This window comes from Triturus cristatus, chromosome 2_1 (genome assembly GCF_964204655.1).
Source record: "Triturus cristatus chromosome 2_1, aTriCri1.1, whole genome shotgun sequence".
Taxonomy (NCBI): domain Eukaryota; kingdom Metazoa; phylum Chordata; class Amphibia; order Caudata; family Salamandridae; genus Triturus; species Triturus cristatus.
The window spans coordinates 270082601-270099883 of NC_140581.1; the positions used below are offsets into that span (position 1 = coordinate 270082601).

The 17283-nt window shown below is 43.7% G+C and overlaps 1 protein-coding gene across 2 annotated transcripts in view; it reads right to left on the reverse strand.

Moving 5' to 3' along the window:
* LMBRD2 (LMBR1 domain containing 2) overlaps positions 1-17283 on the reverse strand; it is a 440257-nt gene that overhangs the window by 79813 nt on the left and 343161 nt on the right. For both annotated transcript variants that reach the window (XM_085631040.1, XM_085631037.1), the window contains exon 15: positions 2383-2429. In XM_085631040.1, the coding sequence (XP_085487166.1) occupies positions 2383-2429 (47 nt within the window). The remainder of the gene's footprint in view (positions 1-2382; positions 2430-17283) is intronic.

A 17283-nucleotide genomic window follows, 5' to 3' on the forward strand; every position in this document is an offset into this window, starting at 1 on the left:
TGGAATATCTAGGGATAGGGATGAGCTGATGCGCCTTAACTATGGTACTGCCATAAATCGTATTGCAGAAAATGTCACTCGATGGATATCACTGCCGCTGTCCCTGGCAGGGTGAGCTGCATTGATCAAAATGGTGGTTCTTCCACAAATACTATACCTTTTTTTTAAATATCCCATATCACCCCGGTCGACATTTTTTCCAGACACTCCGGTCAGAAATGATAAGGCTGATATGGGGGTGGGGGGGCAAACAACCATGCCTACAATGAAAAGTGCTCACACAGCGGTATGCCCAGCCGTAGGCCCAGGGGGGTTTTGAACTACCGGATTTCGAGCTGTACTATACATGCGCGCAGGCCCACTATGCTTTCTACTGGTTCCACCCCCTAGATATATGCCGCAGATTGCAGTGGAGCAATGGTTAGCATACCCCAGCTCCTTGGATGTCATGCTGAGCGCACCCCCCGTACGCGTGACACTGCACCTACCACGATTACATGTACAGTAGACGCCTGGCACCACATTTTGACCCTCCTTCAATGCCCGATGTTATACTCACCGCTCCTCCCACTCTCCTATCATCCACGCATGCCACTGCTACAAGAAACAGGGTTCCTCAAACTCTGTGAGCGCACCAAAATTACCACATGGGGAGATCTCTAACAGAGCACCTCTTTCATGGGCTGCAACCCTCCTCGCTGGATATATTTCTTTATGTCCGGCTCCGTCAAGGCATACGATCTATTACCCCAGAGTTCCCTCAGGAACCCCTTACCCTGGCTCCCCTTACATATGCTGCTACGTACTGCATCGCCGGGGCACCTGGTCTCCACGCTTTACCACACTATACGCACCCAACAGGTGGAAGCTGCCAGCTCTTCTTGTGCAAAGTGGAATCTGGAACTAGGGTATGAAATAACGGACGACCAATGGACATACTGCTGCCTTCAAACAGAACAAATATCCGACAGTGGTAGACTGCGCGTTACACACTATAAATTCCTGCAACGCCTATATTATACCCCTGTTAAAACGTTCCACTTTATATTAAAAAAATACAGACAGTTGTGAGAGATGTGGCAGTCCAGGGGCTGATTTCTTACATCTCGCCAGGGATTGCCCACGAGTGAGTGAATACTGGACCCAGGTTTTCGATGCCTTAGACCAGATGATTCCCATTACTTTAGAGCGCACACCTTTAATAGCATTGTTGGGCTACACTAAGCTTACTCCCAAGTCATGTCGCAAATATCTCGCCATTGCATTATTGATAGCTAAGCGTAGTGTCTTGCAGGTGGGGTAGGGGGCAAGCGGCAAAGTTCAAGGAATGGCTTAATGACTTAATATATTGCCAAGAACAATTGACTCTGTATGCTGAAACGTTGCCCTGTGCCTCGAGGCCAAGAGATATATGGAGTCCTCTGGAAGACCACCTTCTCGCACGCGACAGAATCCCCGTCTGACATGCCAGAGGCAATGACGCGGTGAAGGTCCTCACCTTCAAGAACAGTGTTACATGCTAGACATTCATGCCGAATTTAATACTTAACATGTGCTTTATTGTTATAATGAACCTAATGTGGTGTGCGTGATATCCTACAGTCCATTCGTAATGATGTTGTGGACTCTGGTGCGCTATCGAAGTCCCTTGTAAGTTTCTGTAACTAGCCCAGTGAATTCTGTTTTCTTCACCAAGCAAGTGCCTTAACTAAATATGAGAAGAGCAGTAAGTACGCCCGTATGATGTACCGATTTTACATTTAATCTAACTATATTGCATACCTGTGTGAAGATGCCATTGCTTCTATTTTAATCCACCATGTCTGATGAATGCTGCTAAGAATTGTTTTGTAATATTTATGTCTTAAAATAATAAAAAAATAAAAAAAATTAAAAAAAGAAACTTGATACAAAGCTGCTGAACCTCCAAGAGTCCACCCATCCTCCTTATAAGCAGGGGTCATGATAAGACTGAATACGCTTACCATGACCCAGCCCTAGCAGCCCCATCCCAGCCTCCCGTCCCCACACTGCAGGACTACACAATCTACAGTTGCAGTATAAAGTCATCTGTAGTGGGTAAGTAACTGGAAATAACAGCAGAAAAACAGGCTTTAAGGTAATTCTGCATTGCTTGCTAATTATCCAGATTTGGTGTGAAGATGCTGGTGGGAGTTGGCGGTTTCTAAATTACCTGCTGGAGTGCCAGATCACGCCCAAGACATTATGTTAAAAATTCTGACTTTTAGCAAGATTCATTAGAATGTTAACAATTTGGGTAAAAAGGTGACGAAAGTTAAAATATAAACATTTAATTTTTGCATGATGTTTGTACATTTAAAGCCATTTCCCAAATAACAAGCCTCCAAAAATTGTTGTTACCCTTCGTCTAGTTTCGCCTTCTTCTAGTCTTTGCCGTTTTCTTTTTTCTAGCAGAAAAGGAAAAATATTTGATGAGGAAAATAGACATTTGCTTTAACAACATCTGATTAGTTTCATGACTGAAAAGCACAGTTGATTTTAGGAAAGTATCTTTACAGTATAAAACCTGCAAACACTGGGCTAGTATATGCATGTGCAAGAAAAATAACACCCAGTTTAACAAGAAATCAGTATTATGGGGTTCTAAGATGATGGTGAGGTAAAGTCAACATATATGAGCATATTTAATATTATTAAAAATGCCTATCACTATGCCGCATGGAGCTATTTCTAGGGCTTTTCTCTGCAGGACGTTCAAGGATGCAAGATTTGTGCCAGTGTTTGTCCTATGGAAAAATAAATCTCTGCATACCTGCTTCCATGTTCAGCCTTCCTCTGCGTACTTTTCTTTTTATTCTTTTTTAAAGAGTATCGCTTCCCCAAAATGAGCAGCTCTTCTCGGTAGAGAGGTCGGCCGCTACTCAGATGTTTGTTTTTATTGCATTTGCACGCCCACATCTTTCAAACGTTTTTAGGTCTCGCCTGACCCAGCGCATGCGCTGGTCTAGCGAGACTTATTGAGAGGGCTCCAAAAAGTGCTACCAGACCAGCCTAGAGCTACAGTGCATGTTCGCAGGCGCCCGCGCCGCGCTTTACCGCGATTTCCTTTCACTTTCGCGGCCGCATGGCCGCTTTGATGTTTGAACGCGATCCCGATCACTTTCACTTTTGCGGCTGCTTGGCATAGCCAATAGGTCTCGCTTTTGAGACCTTATAAGTATTTAGTTATGCAACTGTTGCATGGCTAAACACTTATAAGGTCCCAAAGGCGAGACCTATTGGCTATGCCAATGCTTGTTCTTTTTGTTAACACTCTATACCATTTACTTTCATGCGTGCATTTAGAGCTTGCTTTTTGTGTTTTTCTTCATTTGTTTCTTTTTTTTTTGTTGCTATTTCTGGCTGAGATGCCCGTTTACGCACTCTATCAATTGTTGTTTGCACAGTGTTTGTTTTCTTGTGCCCTTCCCTAGTACTTGGTGAGGCACTGCATTGGCCCTCATGATGCGTCCACTCCTATGATGTGTGTACATGCCAACTGAACGAATTTTGGTTGGCGGGCACTGCTGTCTATTTGGGATTTGTGGGTGGCTGCGAGGGCGCCGCTTCTCTCATGTTGCCTTTATGTGCTTTTCGGCAGTTGGGTTATAACGGCTGCGGGGGCACTGCGTTTGTGGCACTGATTTTATGAAGTGTTTCTATTGCTTCATTTTGAGCGGCTGCGGTGGCGCTGACTCTCGCATTTGCTTCTCTGTGCATGGTTAGGCAGCTGTGGGATGCCACTTTAGCTGCATTGTTTTTAAAGCGTTTCTTATTGCTTACTTTTGAGTGGCTGCGATGGTGCGGCCTCTATTTGCAAGGTTGGATGGCTACGGGGGTGCCACGTTTGCCGTATTTGCATAATGTACTCTCGTGGAGCGGCTGGAAAGGCGCTCCGTTTTGTATGGGTGCTGCTTAATTCATCCTTATTGGGTGCAATGTTCCCTGTATTTTACAGTGTGTGAGCGGGAGTTCCGCGTTGCCACATTTGCATAATGTACCTTCATGGAGCGGCTGCAAAAGTGCAGCCTTTTGAATGGGTGTTGCTTTATTCACCCTTAAACTGCGCGAGGATCCCTGCACATTATAGTGCTTGTGCGCTAGCCGTATTGGCTCAGGATGCTCTTTCTTGCCAGGGGAGCACTGCCTTGCGTTGATTCTCCCGCTTGGTGCTTCCCTGTGTTGCAGCCAGGCTGGACCCCGGCCAGTTACAATGCGCTGCTGAGGTTTCAAATGGTCTTTATGTAGGTATTGAGCCTTTCTATGCTATGGCATTACTTCTGGTGCTGGGACACTGCGTTCTTAACTGGGTGTCTTGCTTGGGTTACCTCATCTGGTCACGTTGATCGCTCCCATGCTGGATTGTCTTTCTTTTGGAGGTGGCCTGTTGTTTTTGCCTTTACAGGCATTTGTAAGTTACAGGCACGGCATGTTAACCCATCATTCCTCGCTGAGCTTTTAACCCACCATGTACTCCTCCCTGCTCTTTGTTTTACCCACCCCCTTTAGAATACCACCAGTTACTGCACAATATATTGCCTTTCTCAGTAAACAAGTCATAACACTTTTTTTTTTTTTACTTATAATGCACAACTGCTCAGCAAGTTAAAACATAGGGAAACAACGTATTATTAATCACATTGGTGAAACCTAATGCATTTACCAATGCTTGTTTCATTATCCTGCTTGCTGAGGTGCCTGTGGGTAATGTGCAGGGGGGATAGGGATAATGACCGGAGGAGAGAACAATGCACCAGATGTCTGGGCTTGATCCTCATCGAAACCACTATTTGAAAAATATTAGAAAATAGCTTTTTTATATTGTGATCAGTATTTTCTGCTGGACCTCCAGTTCAGGCGAGCAGGTAACACCAAGAGTTGCCATGGCAAGTACTGGTAATTCATTTAAAATATGCAAATACATTTACAAGTAGTCAAAGGATCATTTTCACAGTTGCTTACCATACTATTTCAAATATATATTCACACAAAAAAAAAATCTGTACAATTACCACAATATGTTACCTAAAGAAACTGTATTGGACTAACTATTATTATTATTCTACTATAATGCAGGTTCAAGAATATGCCATTCATCCATGAATGGCTGGATTCAGCCAACCAATAAAAATATTACCTGCAAAGAATTCACATAAAAAGTACATCTTTTTAATAGCACAATAGGTACATTTGTGTCTGGGTAAATTCAAATGGGTAATTTGGCACACTTACCTGAGAACATATATTGACACAATTACCTGAGAACATATATTGACACGATTTAGACAGAAAAGCTGTGCCTGGATATAGATAGAGCATGTGGCTTGGCATCATTTGCTTTGGATGGGACAACGGACCATGCCACTAATTATAGCTTTGTACAACTGTTGCAACATTGGTTTACTGTTGGCCAAGGTGTTTTTGAGAGAATGTGGGCTATATGAAACTGACACGGACTGCCAGACAGTCAAGTTGTAAGATGGGAGATAACTGTACTTGAGTATAATGAGGGGGCCAGAGACGTTCTTGAACTGCAGCAATATCATTGAGTTTCGCACGTCAAAGTGGTCTGTAGATGGTATTTCCCTAAAATAGATCAACCTCATATCAAACCTGAAAAATCATGTGCCACCCTGGATGACCTTACCTTTGATGCTTATGGCAGATTTGATTTCTCTTTGTCTGATCTTTATCTTAATTTGTCTGTTTTTGAAACATCCCAGTCACAAGCTAGACCTCCAGATACTCTGCACTCACTGCCAAGTAGCAGGGCGGCACCACATTCTTCCACACTACATACGCCCCTTCAGATACAACAAGTTTTCAGCCATGTACGCTTTATTAGAGAGGTTTAGGCGGGGAGGCGTGCAGGAAGCCAGTCTACAATCTCTTGCAGGGTCACCCAGTCTAGGAAAGTGGTTATTAGTATGTGGGGTTTTGCACCTTCAGCTAGTAATAATGCCACAATCACTAATGGGTCCAGTAAAGGCTCAATAAATGAATCCTCTCTCAACCTTTAGTAGGTTAGCACACGAACAGTCAGGCTTAATTAGAAGACAGGTATGCGTAAAGCATTAACATCACTAAAACAGTAAATAAGTAAAAAGACAACACAATATAAATCCAAGACCAGTTTACAAAAATAGAGAATATTCTAATCCTTACTACAACACCAAAACGACAAAAATCCAATGTAGGCACCCGGAGATATGAATTTTTAAAGGTTAAATCCAAAATTGTGCATTCTAGCAATAAAAAGCTTAAACCACCGCGACTATCTGGTCAGGCTGGATGTGGTCAAAGTCAAAGGTTTAGGCCAACCATGATGGAGCGTGGGTCGAATATGCAGAGTGCTAGGTCCCACTCAAAACTTTTTCTTGAGATTAGGGCCAGATGTACAAAGCTATTTTGAGGCCACAAACAGCCGCAAAAATGCATTTTTGAATGCATAAAAGCCCAATTTGCGATTCGGGAACCTATTGCAGAATCGCAATTGGGTTTGCGATTTGGTATTAGGAAGGGGTGCATTTAGGGCGTCCTTTCCTAATACCGAATCGCCATGGTATGTGTGAATGTTTTGCGACCGAAATACGGTCGCAAAAAATGTGTATTTTACCACCTACTTTACGTTGGTGGTAACCCATTCCCAAATAAGAAGGGGTTCCTAAAGGACCCCTTCCCCTTAATCCATGTTCGTAAAAACATGCCTACTCTAAAAAAAAAATGAAATTTTTCTTTTTTAAATGCAGCCCGTTTTCCTTTAAGGAAAATGGGCTGTATTTAAAGAAAAAAAAAATATTGTTTAATTGAAAAGCAATCACAGACATGGTGGTCTGCTGATCCCCGCAGGCAAAAATCCCTGTGATTTTTGCAATTACCAATGGGATGCCAACCGAGATCTTTTTCATGAATATTAATGTAGTAGGCATGCGCTGCTCTAGTCAGAGAGACCTTTTGGAATCGATTCTCCGTTGTGGGCTCATGCACGCGTCTGCATGGACAAAGATGGCTACTCTCGCCATCTGTCCAATGCAGACAGCATGCGCGTGGACAGTCCCACACCATTTTGCTGTAGCTCGGGTCTACCCGTCGCACACACGTGCGCGCGCCTTTAAACACGGCGTGATTTCACTTTAAACTGAAATGAAAGCACGCCGCCATGTGTGCGCCTGCTGCAACCCGGTCATTCACAACAATTAAAAATCCGTGATGCATATAAATAATTTTACATTTACTCTGATTGCTTCTTTCAACGCTAATGTAGACCTCTGTTTAGCAACGCCTCTTTGCACACAACATATGACAACACTTTTCCCTCTACTGTGATGTGATGCTGGACATTCTGGATTATTTTTATGAAATAGTTGTTCAAATAAAGCACTTTAGTTGATACTCTAATGCTGTTTCTGGTTGTAGAGGTACTCAAATGGTAGTGCTCTCCATGATCTCATCTTAACATACACTTCCACACCACCATGGAAGTGCGGGCCCGGGCGTCCATCTTGGCTGTATTGATCAGGAGTGGCTATGGCCATGCTAGCAGTGGGATTTCATTCATGGTTTAGGTCAGTTCTACCGGGAGAGGTTACGCTGAAGAAGGGTCTTCGAGTGTTAGTCTATTTCAATAACATTTCAGTTTACAGAGCATACATAATTGCATTGAAAAAGGTTGAGTTAATCCTATTTTGCTATGGCTGTACGTTAGCATACAACACATGTATGCTAGCAAATTAGTGGAATTTCATGTTTTAGCTTTTGATTGACACATTTAGCATACTTTTTTTTGTCTCCCCTTCCTAAAGACACCTTGTGATTTGCATACAATTTTGTGCACTTTACCAAACATTTTAATTTTTATTGTCTTTTTCACATTGGTGCAGTAAAATTGCAAAGAGAAAATCTTATAACAGAACAATTCTGCAGCATTGTCTCTCCCCAATCCTCAAGGTACCCTGCAGCAGGCAGGTGTGGCCCATCTCAGGCCCCTTGCATTGTTATTTTCCATAATCAGTGGATTGCCGAACCATTTTAGCAGTAAGACATGGAAATTCTGCTTCTTTACTGCTCTGCTGCCTGATGCTTTTAATCATCTGCATTGGTTTTGTGCTGTTTTATTTACCGTCCGTGTTTGATGCTCTTCGTTTAGGTTCGCTTTGCTCCTGGCATTTATTGGCCAGCCATGAGAGGTTGTGCTTAAAAATAAAACACTTTGCCAATACACTTATCACACTCAATACGCTTAATTAATTAACTTTCTGGGAAGCCAGGCGCTTTTATAAATGTTTGCAAGTTTCCTAGATGTGGAGGGTCAAGACATAACTCCTAAAATAAATCAGTGAATAACTCTGTTCCATTACTGCAACCTCCCTCTATAAATTTGTGCAACAGCGTTTTGCACCTAAAGGTAATGAGGGTACATTTTCAAAGCACAATGCATAAGAGTAGTGTTTGTGTTCAGGGGTAGGTTTAGATTGAGGGGCTGCGGTATTTTAGGTCACGTCTGGCGAAAGCAGCGCATGCGCTGCTCTCGTCAGAGAGACCTTTCTCCGCCGTGGGCTCATGGACGCGTCTGCATGGACAAAGATGGCTGCTCTGGCCATCTGTCCAATGCAGACAAAATGCGCGTGTCCGTGGGACAGTGGACAGTCCCACGCCATTTTGTTGTAGCTCGGGTCTACCCTTCGCACACGCATGTGCACGCCTTTAAACATGGCGTGCTTTTACTTTAAACTGAAGTGAAAGCACGCCGTCATGCGTGCGCACGTGCACTTAAAACACGGCGTGCTTTCAGTTTAAACACAGTTTAAAGAGAAAGCACGCCACCATGCGCGCGCCTGCTGCAACCCTGTGTAATCTGAAAGTCACGTGAAAATACTGAGAGGCAGCACCGGTCCAACTTTCATTTTTCAGAGTTTTGACGCGGACACTGTTTCCATATATTTAATACTGCAATGTCGCCTTTAAAGTGGTAGCATACAAGACTGATAAAAAAAGGTCTCTCCAGTTGGTGCAGTCCGGTCGCTCTACAGAGGAGGTGGGGCGGCCAGCAGCCTGAGCCTCTCTTCACTTACCATTATGAACTAGGGGCGCTTAGAAGCAGGTAAAACTGCCAGAACGTGACAGACCACTGCATTGGGCTGGTACTATACTAGGTCATTCTAGCCAGCTGCCTAGGAAGCCTTTTTCAAGGGTGGCAGATTGTATCTAGAACCATCACATGCACCCATTTGTTAAAGGATAGGTGTTTGAAATGTCACTTCACCGACGGTGCTAAAATTCCTGCGCAGCTCCACACCTCATTTACTCCTCCTAAGCGCCCTGAGCAGACTTTGACCCAATCAACTTTGCACCTCGCGCCAGCAAGCTGATGTGGGGTGCTGGCACACGGGACAGTGAAGCCCCCCACTCTCTTCCTAGCGCTTGGACGCCTATCAGATGGGCGTTGCGCCTCCTGTGAGGACTGTCAAGCCAGGGTCCTCCTGGCTGCTTTAGAACACCACTGGGGAGACGTGGTACTGTGGGAGCTCTTTTCTTTACAGCTGCTGCCCTGGGGCAGTGACACAGATGTCCCTCGGAGACAGAGGCATGGTTTCATCTTCAGAGCCTGTCTACTACTTTCTCTCTACTCCTCACTCTCTACTACTCACTCTACTAACTCTCCACTACTCACTCTAACTCTCCACTACTCACTCTAACTCTCCACTACTCACTCTAACTCTCCACTACTCACTCTAACTCTCCACTACTCACTCTAACTCTCCACTACTCACTCTAACTCTCCACTACTCACTCTAACTCTCCACTACCCACTCTCCACTACCCACTCTCCACTACCCACTCTCCACTACCCACTCTCCACTACCCACTCTCCACTACCCACTCTCCACTACCCACTCTCCACTACCCACTCTCCACTACCCACTCTCCACTACCCACTCTCCACTACCCACTCTCCACTACCCACTCTCACCTACCCACTCTCACCTACCCACTCTCACCTACCCACTCTCACCTACCCACTCTCACCTACCCACTCTCACCTACCCACTCTCACCTACCCACTCTCACCTACCCACTCTCACCTACCCACTCTCACCTACCCACTCTCACCTACCCACTCTCACCTACCCACTCTCACCTACCCACTCTCACCTACCCACTCTACTACTCACTCTACGCACTCTCTACTACTCACTCTCTCCACTCACTCTCTACCACTCTCTCTCTACCACTCTCTCTCTACCACTCTCTCTCTACCACTCTCTCTCTACCACTCTCTCTCTACCACTCTCTCTCTACCACTCTCTCTCTACCACTCTCTCTCTACCACTCACTCTACCACTCACTCTACCACTCACTCTACTACTCACTCTACTACTCACTCTCTACCTACTACTCTCTACTACTCTACTACTCACTCTCTACTACTCACTCTCTACTACTCACTCTCTACTACTCACTCTCTACTACTCACTCTCTACTACTCACTCTCTACTACTCACTCTACTACTCACTCTACTACTCACTCTACTACTCACTCTCTACCTACTACTCTCTACTACTCTACTACTCACTCTCTACTACTCACTCTCTACTACTCACTCTCTACTACTCACTCTCTACTACTCACTCTCTACTACTCACTCTCTACTACACTCTACTACTCACTCTCTACTACTCACTCTACTACTCACTCTACTACTCACTCTCTACTACTCACTCTACTACCAATACTACTCACTCTCTACTACTCACTCTCTACTACCAATACTACTCACTCTAACTCTCAACTACTCACTCTCCACTACTCACTCTCCACTACCCACTCTCCACTACCCACTCTCCACTACCCACTCTCCACTACCCACTCTCCACTACCCACTCTCCACTACCCACTCTCCACTACCCACTCTCCACTACCCACTCTAATAACTCTAATAACTCTAATAACTCTCTACTACTCACTCTACGCACTCTCTACTACTCTCTCTCTACTACTCTCTCTCTACTACTCTCTCTCTACTACTCTCTCTCTACTACTCTCTCTCTACTACTCTCTCTCTACCACTCTCTCTCTACCACTCTCTCTCTACCACTCTCTCTCTACCACTCTCTCTCTACCACTCTCTCTCTACCACTCTCTCTCTACCACTCTCTCTCTACCACTCTCTCTCTCTACCACTCTCTCTCTCTACCACTCTCTCTCTCTACCACACTCTCTCTCTACCACACTCTCACTCTACCACACTCACTCTACCACTCACTCTACTACTCACTCTCTACTACTCACTCTCTACTACTCACTCTCTACTACTCACTCTCTACTACTCACTCTCTACTACTCACTCTCTACTACTCACTCTCTACTACTCACTCTCTACTACTCACTCTCTACTACTCACTCTACTACTCACCCTCTACTACTCACCCTCTACTACTCACCCTCTACTACTCACTCTCTACTACTCACTCTCTACTACCAATACTACTCACTCTCAACTACTCACTCTAACTCTCAACTACTCACTCTCCACTACCCACTCTCCACTACCCTCTCTACTACTCACTCTAATAACTCTAATAACTCTCTACTCTCTCTCTACCACTCTCTCTCTACCACTCTCTCTCTACCACTCTCTCTCTACCACTCTCTCTCTACCACTCTCTCTCTACCACTCTCTCTCTACCACTCTCACTCTACCACTCTCACTCTACCACTCTCACTCTACCACTCACTCTCTACCACTCACTCTCTACCACTCACTCTACTACTCACTCTCTACCTACTACTCTCTACTACTCACTCTCTACTACTCACTCTCTACTACTCACTCTCTACTACTCACTCTCTACTCACTCTCTACTACTCACTCTCTACTACTCACTCTCTACTACTACCAATACTACTCACTCTCTACTACTCACTATTACTCTCTACTACTCACTCCCTACTATTCTCTATTTACTACTCTCTACTACTCACTCTACTACTCACTCTACTACTCACTCTACTACTCACACTCTACTACTCACTCTCCACTACTCACTCTCCACTACCCACTCTCCACTACCCACTCTCCACTACCCACTCTCCACTACCCACTCTCCACTACCCACTCTCCACTACCCACTCTCCACTACTCACTCTCCAACTCTCCACTACTCTCTACTACACTCTACTACTCTCTACCACTCTCTCTCTACCACTCTCTCTCTACCACTCACTCTACTACTCACTCTCTACCTACTACTCTCTACCTACTACTCTCTACTACTCACTCTCTACTACTCACTCTCTACTACTCTCTCTACTAGCTCTCTACTACTCACTCTCTACTACTCACTCTACTACTCACTCTCTACTACTCAATCTCTTCTACCAATACTACTCACTCTCTACTACTCTCTACTACTCACTATTACTCTCTACTACTCACTCCCTACTATTCTCTCTTTACTACTCTCTACTACTCTCCGCTACTCACTCTCCACTACCCACTCTATTACTCTCTACTACTCTCTCTACTAACTCTCTACTACTCACTCTCTACTACCCTCTCTACTAACTCTCTACTACTCTCTCTACTGCTCACTCTACTAACTCTCTACTACTCTCTCTACTACTCACTCTTTACTACTCTCTCCTACTCACTCTCTACCACTCTCTTTCTACTACTCACTCTCTACCTACTACTCTCTACTGCTCAATCTCTACTACTCTCTCTACTAGCTCTCTACTACTCTCTCTACTAGCTCTCTACTACTCACTCTCTACTAGCTCTCTACTACTCCCTCTCTACTACTCTCTACTCCTCTCTACTCCTCACTCTCTACTCTCTCTACTACCACTACTACTCACTCTATACTACTCTCTATTACTCTCTACTACTCACTCTACTATTCTCTACTACTCACTCCACTACTCTGTACTACTCACTCTCTACTACTCTCTCTCTACTACTCTCTACTACACTCTCTACTACTCTCTTTACCACTCACTCTCTACCACTCACTCTCTACTAACTCTACTACCCACTCTCTACTACTCTCTACTACCTACTCTCTACTACTCACTCTCTACCACTCTCTCTACCACACTCTCTACCACACTCTCTACCACTCACTCTCTACCACTCACTCTCTACCACTCACTCTCTACCACTCACTCTCTACCACTCACTCTCTACCACTGCAATGCAATAGGTCTCGCATTACTAAAAGTTTGAGCTATTGGCGTTGCCAATAATAATTCAATGCCAATCGCTCAAGCTTTCAGTAATGGGACACCTAGTGCACACGCTTGAGAAGCAAACAGCCTTGGGTGAAAGGAATGACGAAAAGGCAGTCAACGTGTGATGAGCAGTTGGGAGACTGTAGGATGGGGAGAATGAAAACATAAGATACAAGCATTAAAAATGCAATAGGGCTCACATTTCATTAAGTTAAAGCCATTTTGCTTTGCTATACAAAACCATCGCAAAGCAAATGGCTTTAACTTAATCAAAGGCGAGACCTATTGCATTTTCAATGCTTGTTTCGTCTTTGATGCATCCCAGGTACTTCGTGATAAAAGTGACGCATCCATAGTTTTCTATGGACTGAACTGTTTAAACCTTTAATTTCAAATACTTTATTACATTTTCCATAATGAAACAAAATAAAAACATGTTTGGTAAAGTATACAAACTGCACATTTGGCACAATGCTACAATAGAACAAAAGCGTAAAATTTAACAATATTCCACAATGATTATTAGTTCAAACAATATATAAGCAGACAATATGATAGAGAAACAAGATAAAAAAGAAAGAAAGAAAAAGAGAAAAAGAAAAAGAAAGAAGGGTAAATAAGAAAGAGAATAGCTAACGTAGTTTATATAAAACAAACAAGATGCCTACTGTTACATCTAGTAAGTATGTCCAAGTACATCAAACATTTTACCTATCGCCTATAAACCTATAAAATAATCACGGAGGTTTATGTGTATTGAAGTAAATGTCTAAAGAATTCCACATAGTTCTGATCGAGGATTTCCATGGAGAATTCTGCAGTGTAATATTATCTGCGCCTCTGAGATGAGTAACCCAGTTCATCTACCCCTTATATGAGATTTTATGCGTATCCTTCAAATTGTTTAGTACCATCTTTATTGCTGACGTGAATAATAGATCTAATAAGGCTTTATCAGCATCATTACAAGTGCCAATCTTTAGAAAACCAGTGATTAGAATAGAGAACTCTCTTTTTAACTCACATTTGAATAACTTTGAAAGGAAATTAAAAACTTTGTCCCAAAAGGTCAACACGGCCTTACAATGTAGAATGAGATGGGCTAAATCCCCAGTTTCTTCTTCACAATTCCAACAAAGCGGATCATCACGAATATGTAGAGAGTGCAATCGAGCAGGCGTCCAAAAAGCTTTGTGTAGTAACTAAAACTTAGTTTGAGATAATACTGGGGATATTTCGTTACAGGTTGTAGAACTCCACACTTGAGGCCAAATAGATTTGAGTAATGGGTCAGAAGAATGCATCTCCCAAAAAGCTACAAGAATTTTATTAATATTTGAGGTTTTGGGGCGAAGAAGTTTGTAAATGTGTGATACTTGATGGTAGTTTATTAACTTGTGAAACAAATATTGGTAGGGATGGCGACAAGCTATGTAAATTGGCTCTAATTAGAGCCGCTCTAACTTTTAAGAAGTTGTAAAATTCAATGCGGTCTTTGAAGTTCCGTAAACATAATGGGGTATGAAGAGTATTCTATCTGATAGGGGAAGAATATATCCTCATTGATCCAAGTAACAAAATTTTAACTTTTCCCGTTATATAAAATGTTACGATTATCCCAAATAGACTCCATCTTGGACCCCTTGATACTTGATTCGAGTTTCTGGTCTACCTGTAGTAGTGCCAATTTCTTGTTTTTAAAAATCGATTTAGACCTAATCGGATAAAGTTGATTAGATGTGAGCAGGGCCATGGGATTAAGATTATCAAGAATAGATTTTTCAACTTCTAACCACGCCGGAGTATAATCGGCAGGAGGTGAGATCCATCCAATAAGAGCCCCGTTTTGCTAAAAATGCTGATTGATATAATTTAAAGTCGGCTAAGGTAACTCCACCTAAGGATTTAACAAGCCTCAGTTTTTTTATTCCAATACGAGCCTTCTTGCCTTGCCATAAACATTTTGTGAGGATATCTAGTTTATGGTGAAAGTCGTCTGTCAAGGTAAGTGGGAGCATTTGGGCGTGTACTTGTCAGATTCTCCCGCTACGGCCTGGGAGCACAATATTGCACCTGTTTGGGAGCGTGTGCGAGAGTATATCAAGACCTGGTCCCATATGCCCCTGTCTATATACAGTCGGTCCGCCATTTTCAAGATGGTGTCGCTCCCGCGACTATTGTATCAATTGCAAAATCACCGATGGTTCCGGCAGGTGAACTCTGCCCTAGGTCAGTTTCTTTGGGATGGGGGTGCGGTGAGAGTGGCGGTACGGACGTGCTTCCTATCTACGTATTGTGGGGGGCTGGCTATCTCCGATATCTGGTCCTACTATGTTGCATCACATCCACTTGTTTTAAATGAATGGTGATATGGGGGCAGAACGGACCCAGCCTATGCCGTGGAGTGGTGCTGCATGGGTGACCGGTCCCTGCATACTCTCCTTTATTCTGCCACGATGAGGCGCCCCCTTCCATCAGTCACGCGGATCGTGTTTCAGTTGTGGAAGCAGGCTCTGCTGGGGGGGCTGGCGGAATAGGCTGACCCGGAAGACCCCACTTTGGCACAATGGCCGTTTCCCACAGTTGCTGACTCTCTCTGGGTTTCGCGATTGGGACAACAGTGGGATTTCCAATCTGGGGGACGTTATGCGGGGTACGGTTTTAAAATCCTTTCAGGATCTCCAGAAAGATTTCCAAATGCCAAAAACCCAATTCTTTAAATATTTACAATTTAGACACGCTATTTCCCCCAGCTTGGAGGATCTCGACTCCTTGCAGGAGTTTAGCCCCGTGGAGGCTAAGGTATTCATAGGAGACCTCCTGGTGTTGAAATCGCCGCCGACTATGATGAGATCATCCTGGGGAAGAGTTTCTATGGTGTTCGAGATACCCTCCCAACATTTTGGATCATCAACGTTGGGGCCATATATTTTCACAACATGTATGAGATCTTCTCCTTTCCTAAGATGAGTGATCAGTAGTCTACCATCACTATCATGAGATTGTGATTCCAGGGAAATATTGGCTTTTTTTGCTATTAAAGTAATCACTCCCTTCTTTTTATGATCCACTGGTGAACAAGCAACCTGTGGAATCCAGTTATGCTTAATAAAAGCAGCATCTTCCCCAGATAACTTGTTTCTTGTAATAATATGATATCTCCTTTAGTTTTGGACAAATAATCAAAAAAGTTCTGCCGTTTGATTGGGCGATTAAGACCTTTGACATTTAAAGACACTATGTTGAGATCTGCTGTAATATTATATGACCTAGCATGAGCTATCACATATACATTTGGCGACAAGATGTTCTAAACACATGCATTATAAATAGTAACTTGAAGATCCACCTAATCGAGAGAGCATTTCCAATAGACACATTAGATACATAAAGATAACCTGTATTGACTATGAACATTCTAAAGGTACCATCATCATATATGAAAGAAGCAGCACATAGACACTCTTGTTTAAGCAAATCGAAATACGTTCAAAGCAAAAATAAGAGAAGAGCAAAAGACAGAGAAAGAAAAGAAAGAAAGAAACAAGAAACAACTGAGAATACACAAGGAGCAAACCACATCACACCCTCAGTCATTCCACAAACCCTGGAAATCTCCCTCCATACTCCCCCCTCCCCACCCTTCCCAGCAAACCTCGGTTGTAGGAGGTGCGACGGCAGGAGCGTCAAACTGTCGAACGGAAATTTACTTCTAACAGGATAAAAACTTCCAGAGTATATCATGTGAGCCAGAACGGATAATATGGTAAAGAAACTAAATCTTGAATCAATCAATCAATCAATCAATCAATCAATCAGTCGCATTTCTAGAGCGTGCTACTCACCCGCGAGGGTCTCAAGGCGCTGGGGGAGGGAGGGGGTGAGCTGCTACTGCTCGAAAAGCCAGGTCTTGAGGTGCTTCCTGAAGGAGAGATGGTCCTGGGTCAGTCGCAGGTGGGTGGAGAGGGAGTTCCACGTCTGGGCCGCCAGGTAGGAGAAAGATCTTCCTCCAGTGGTGGATCTGCGAATCC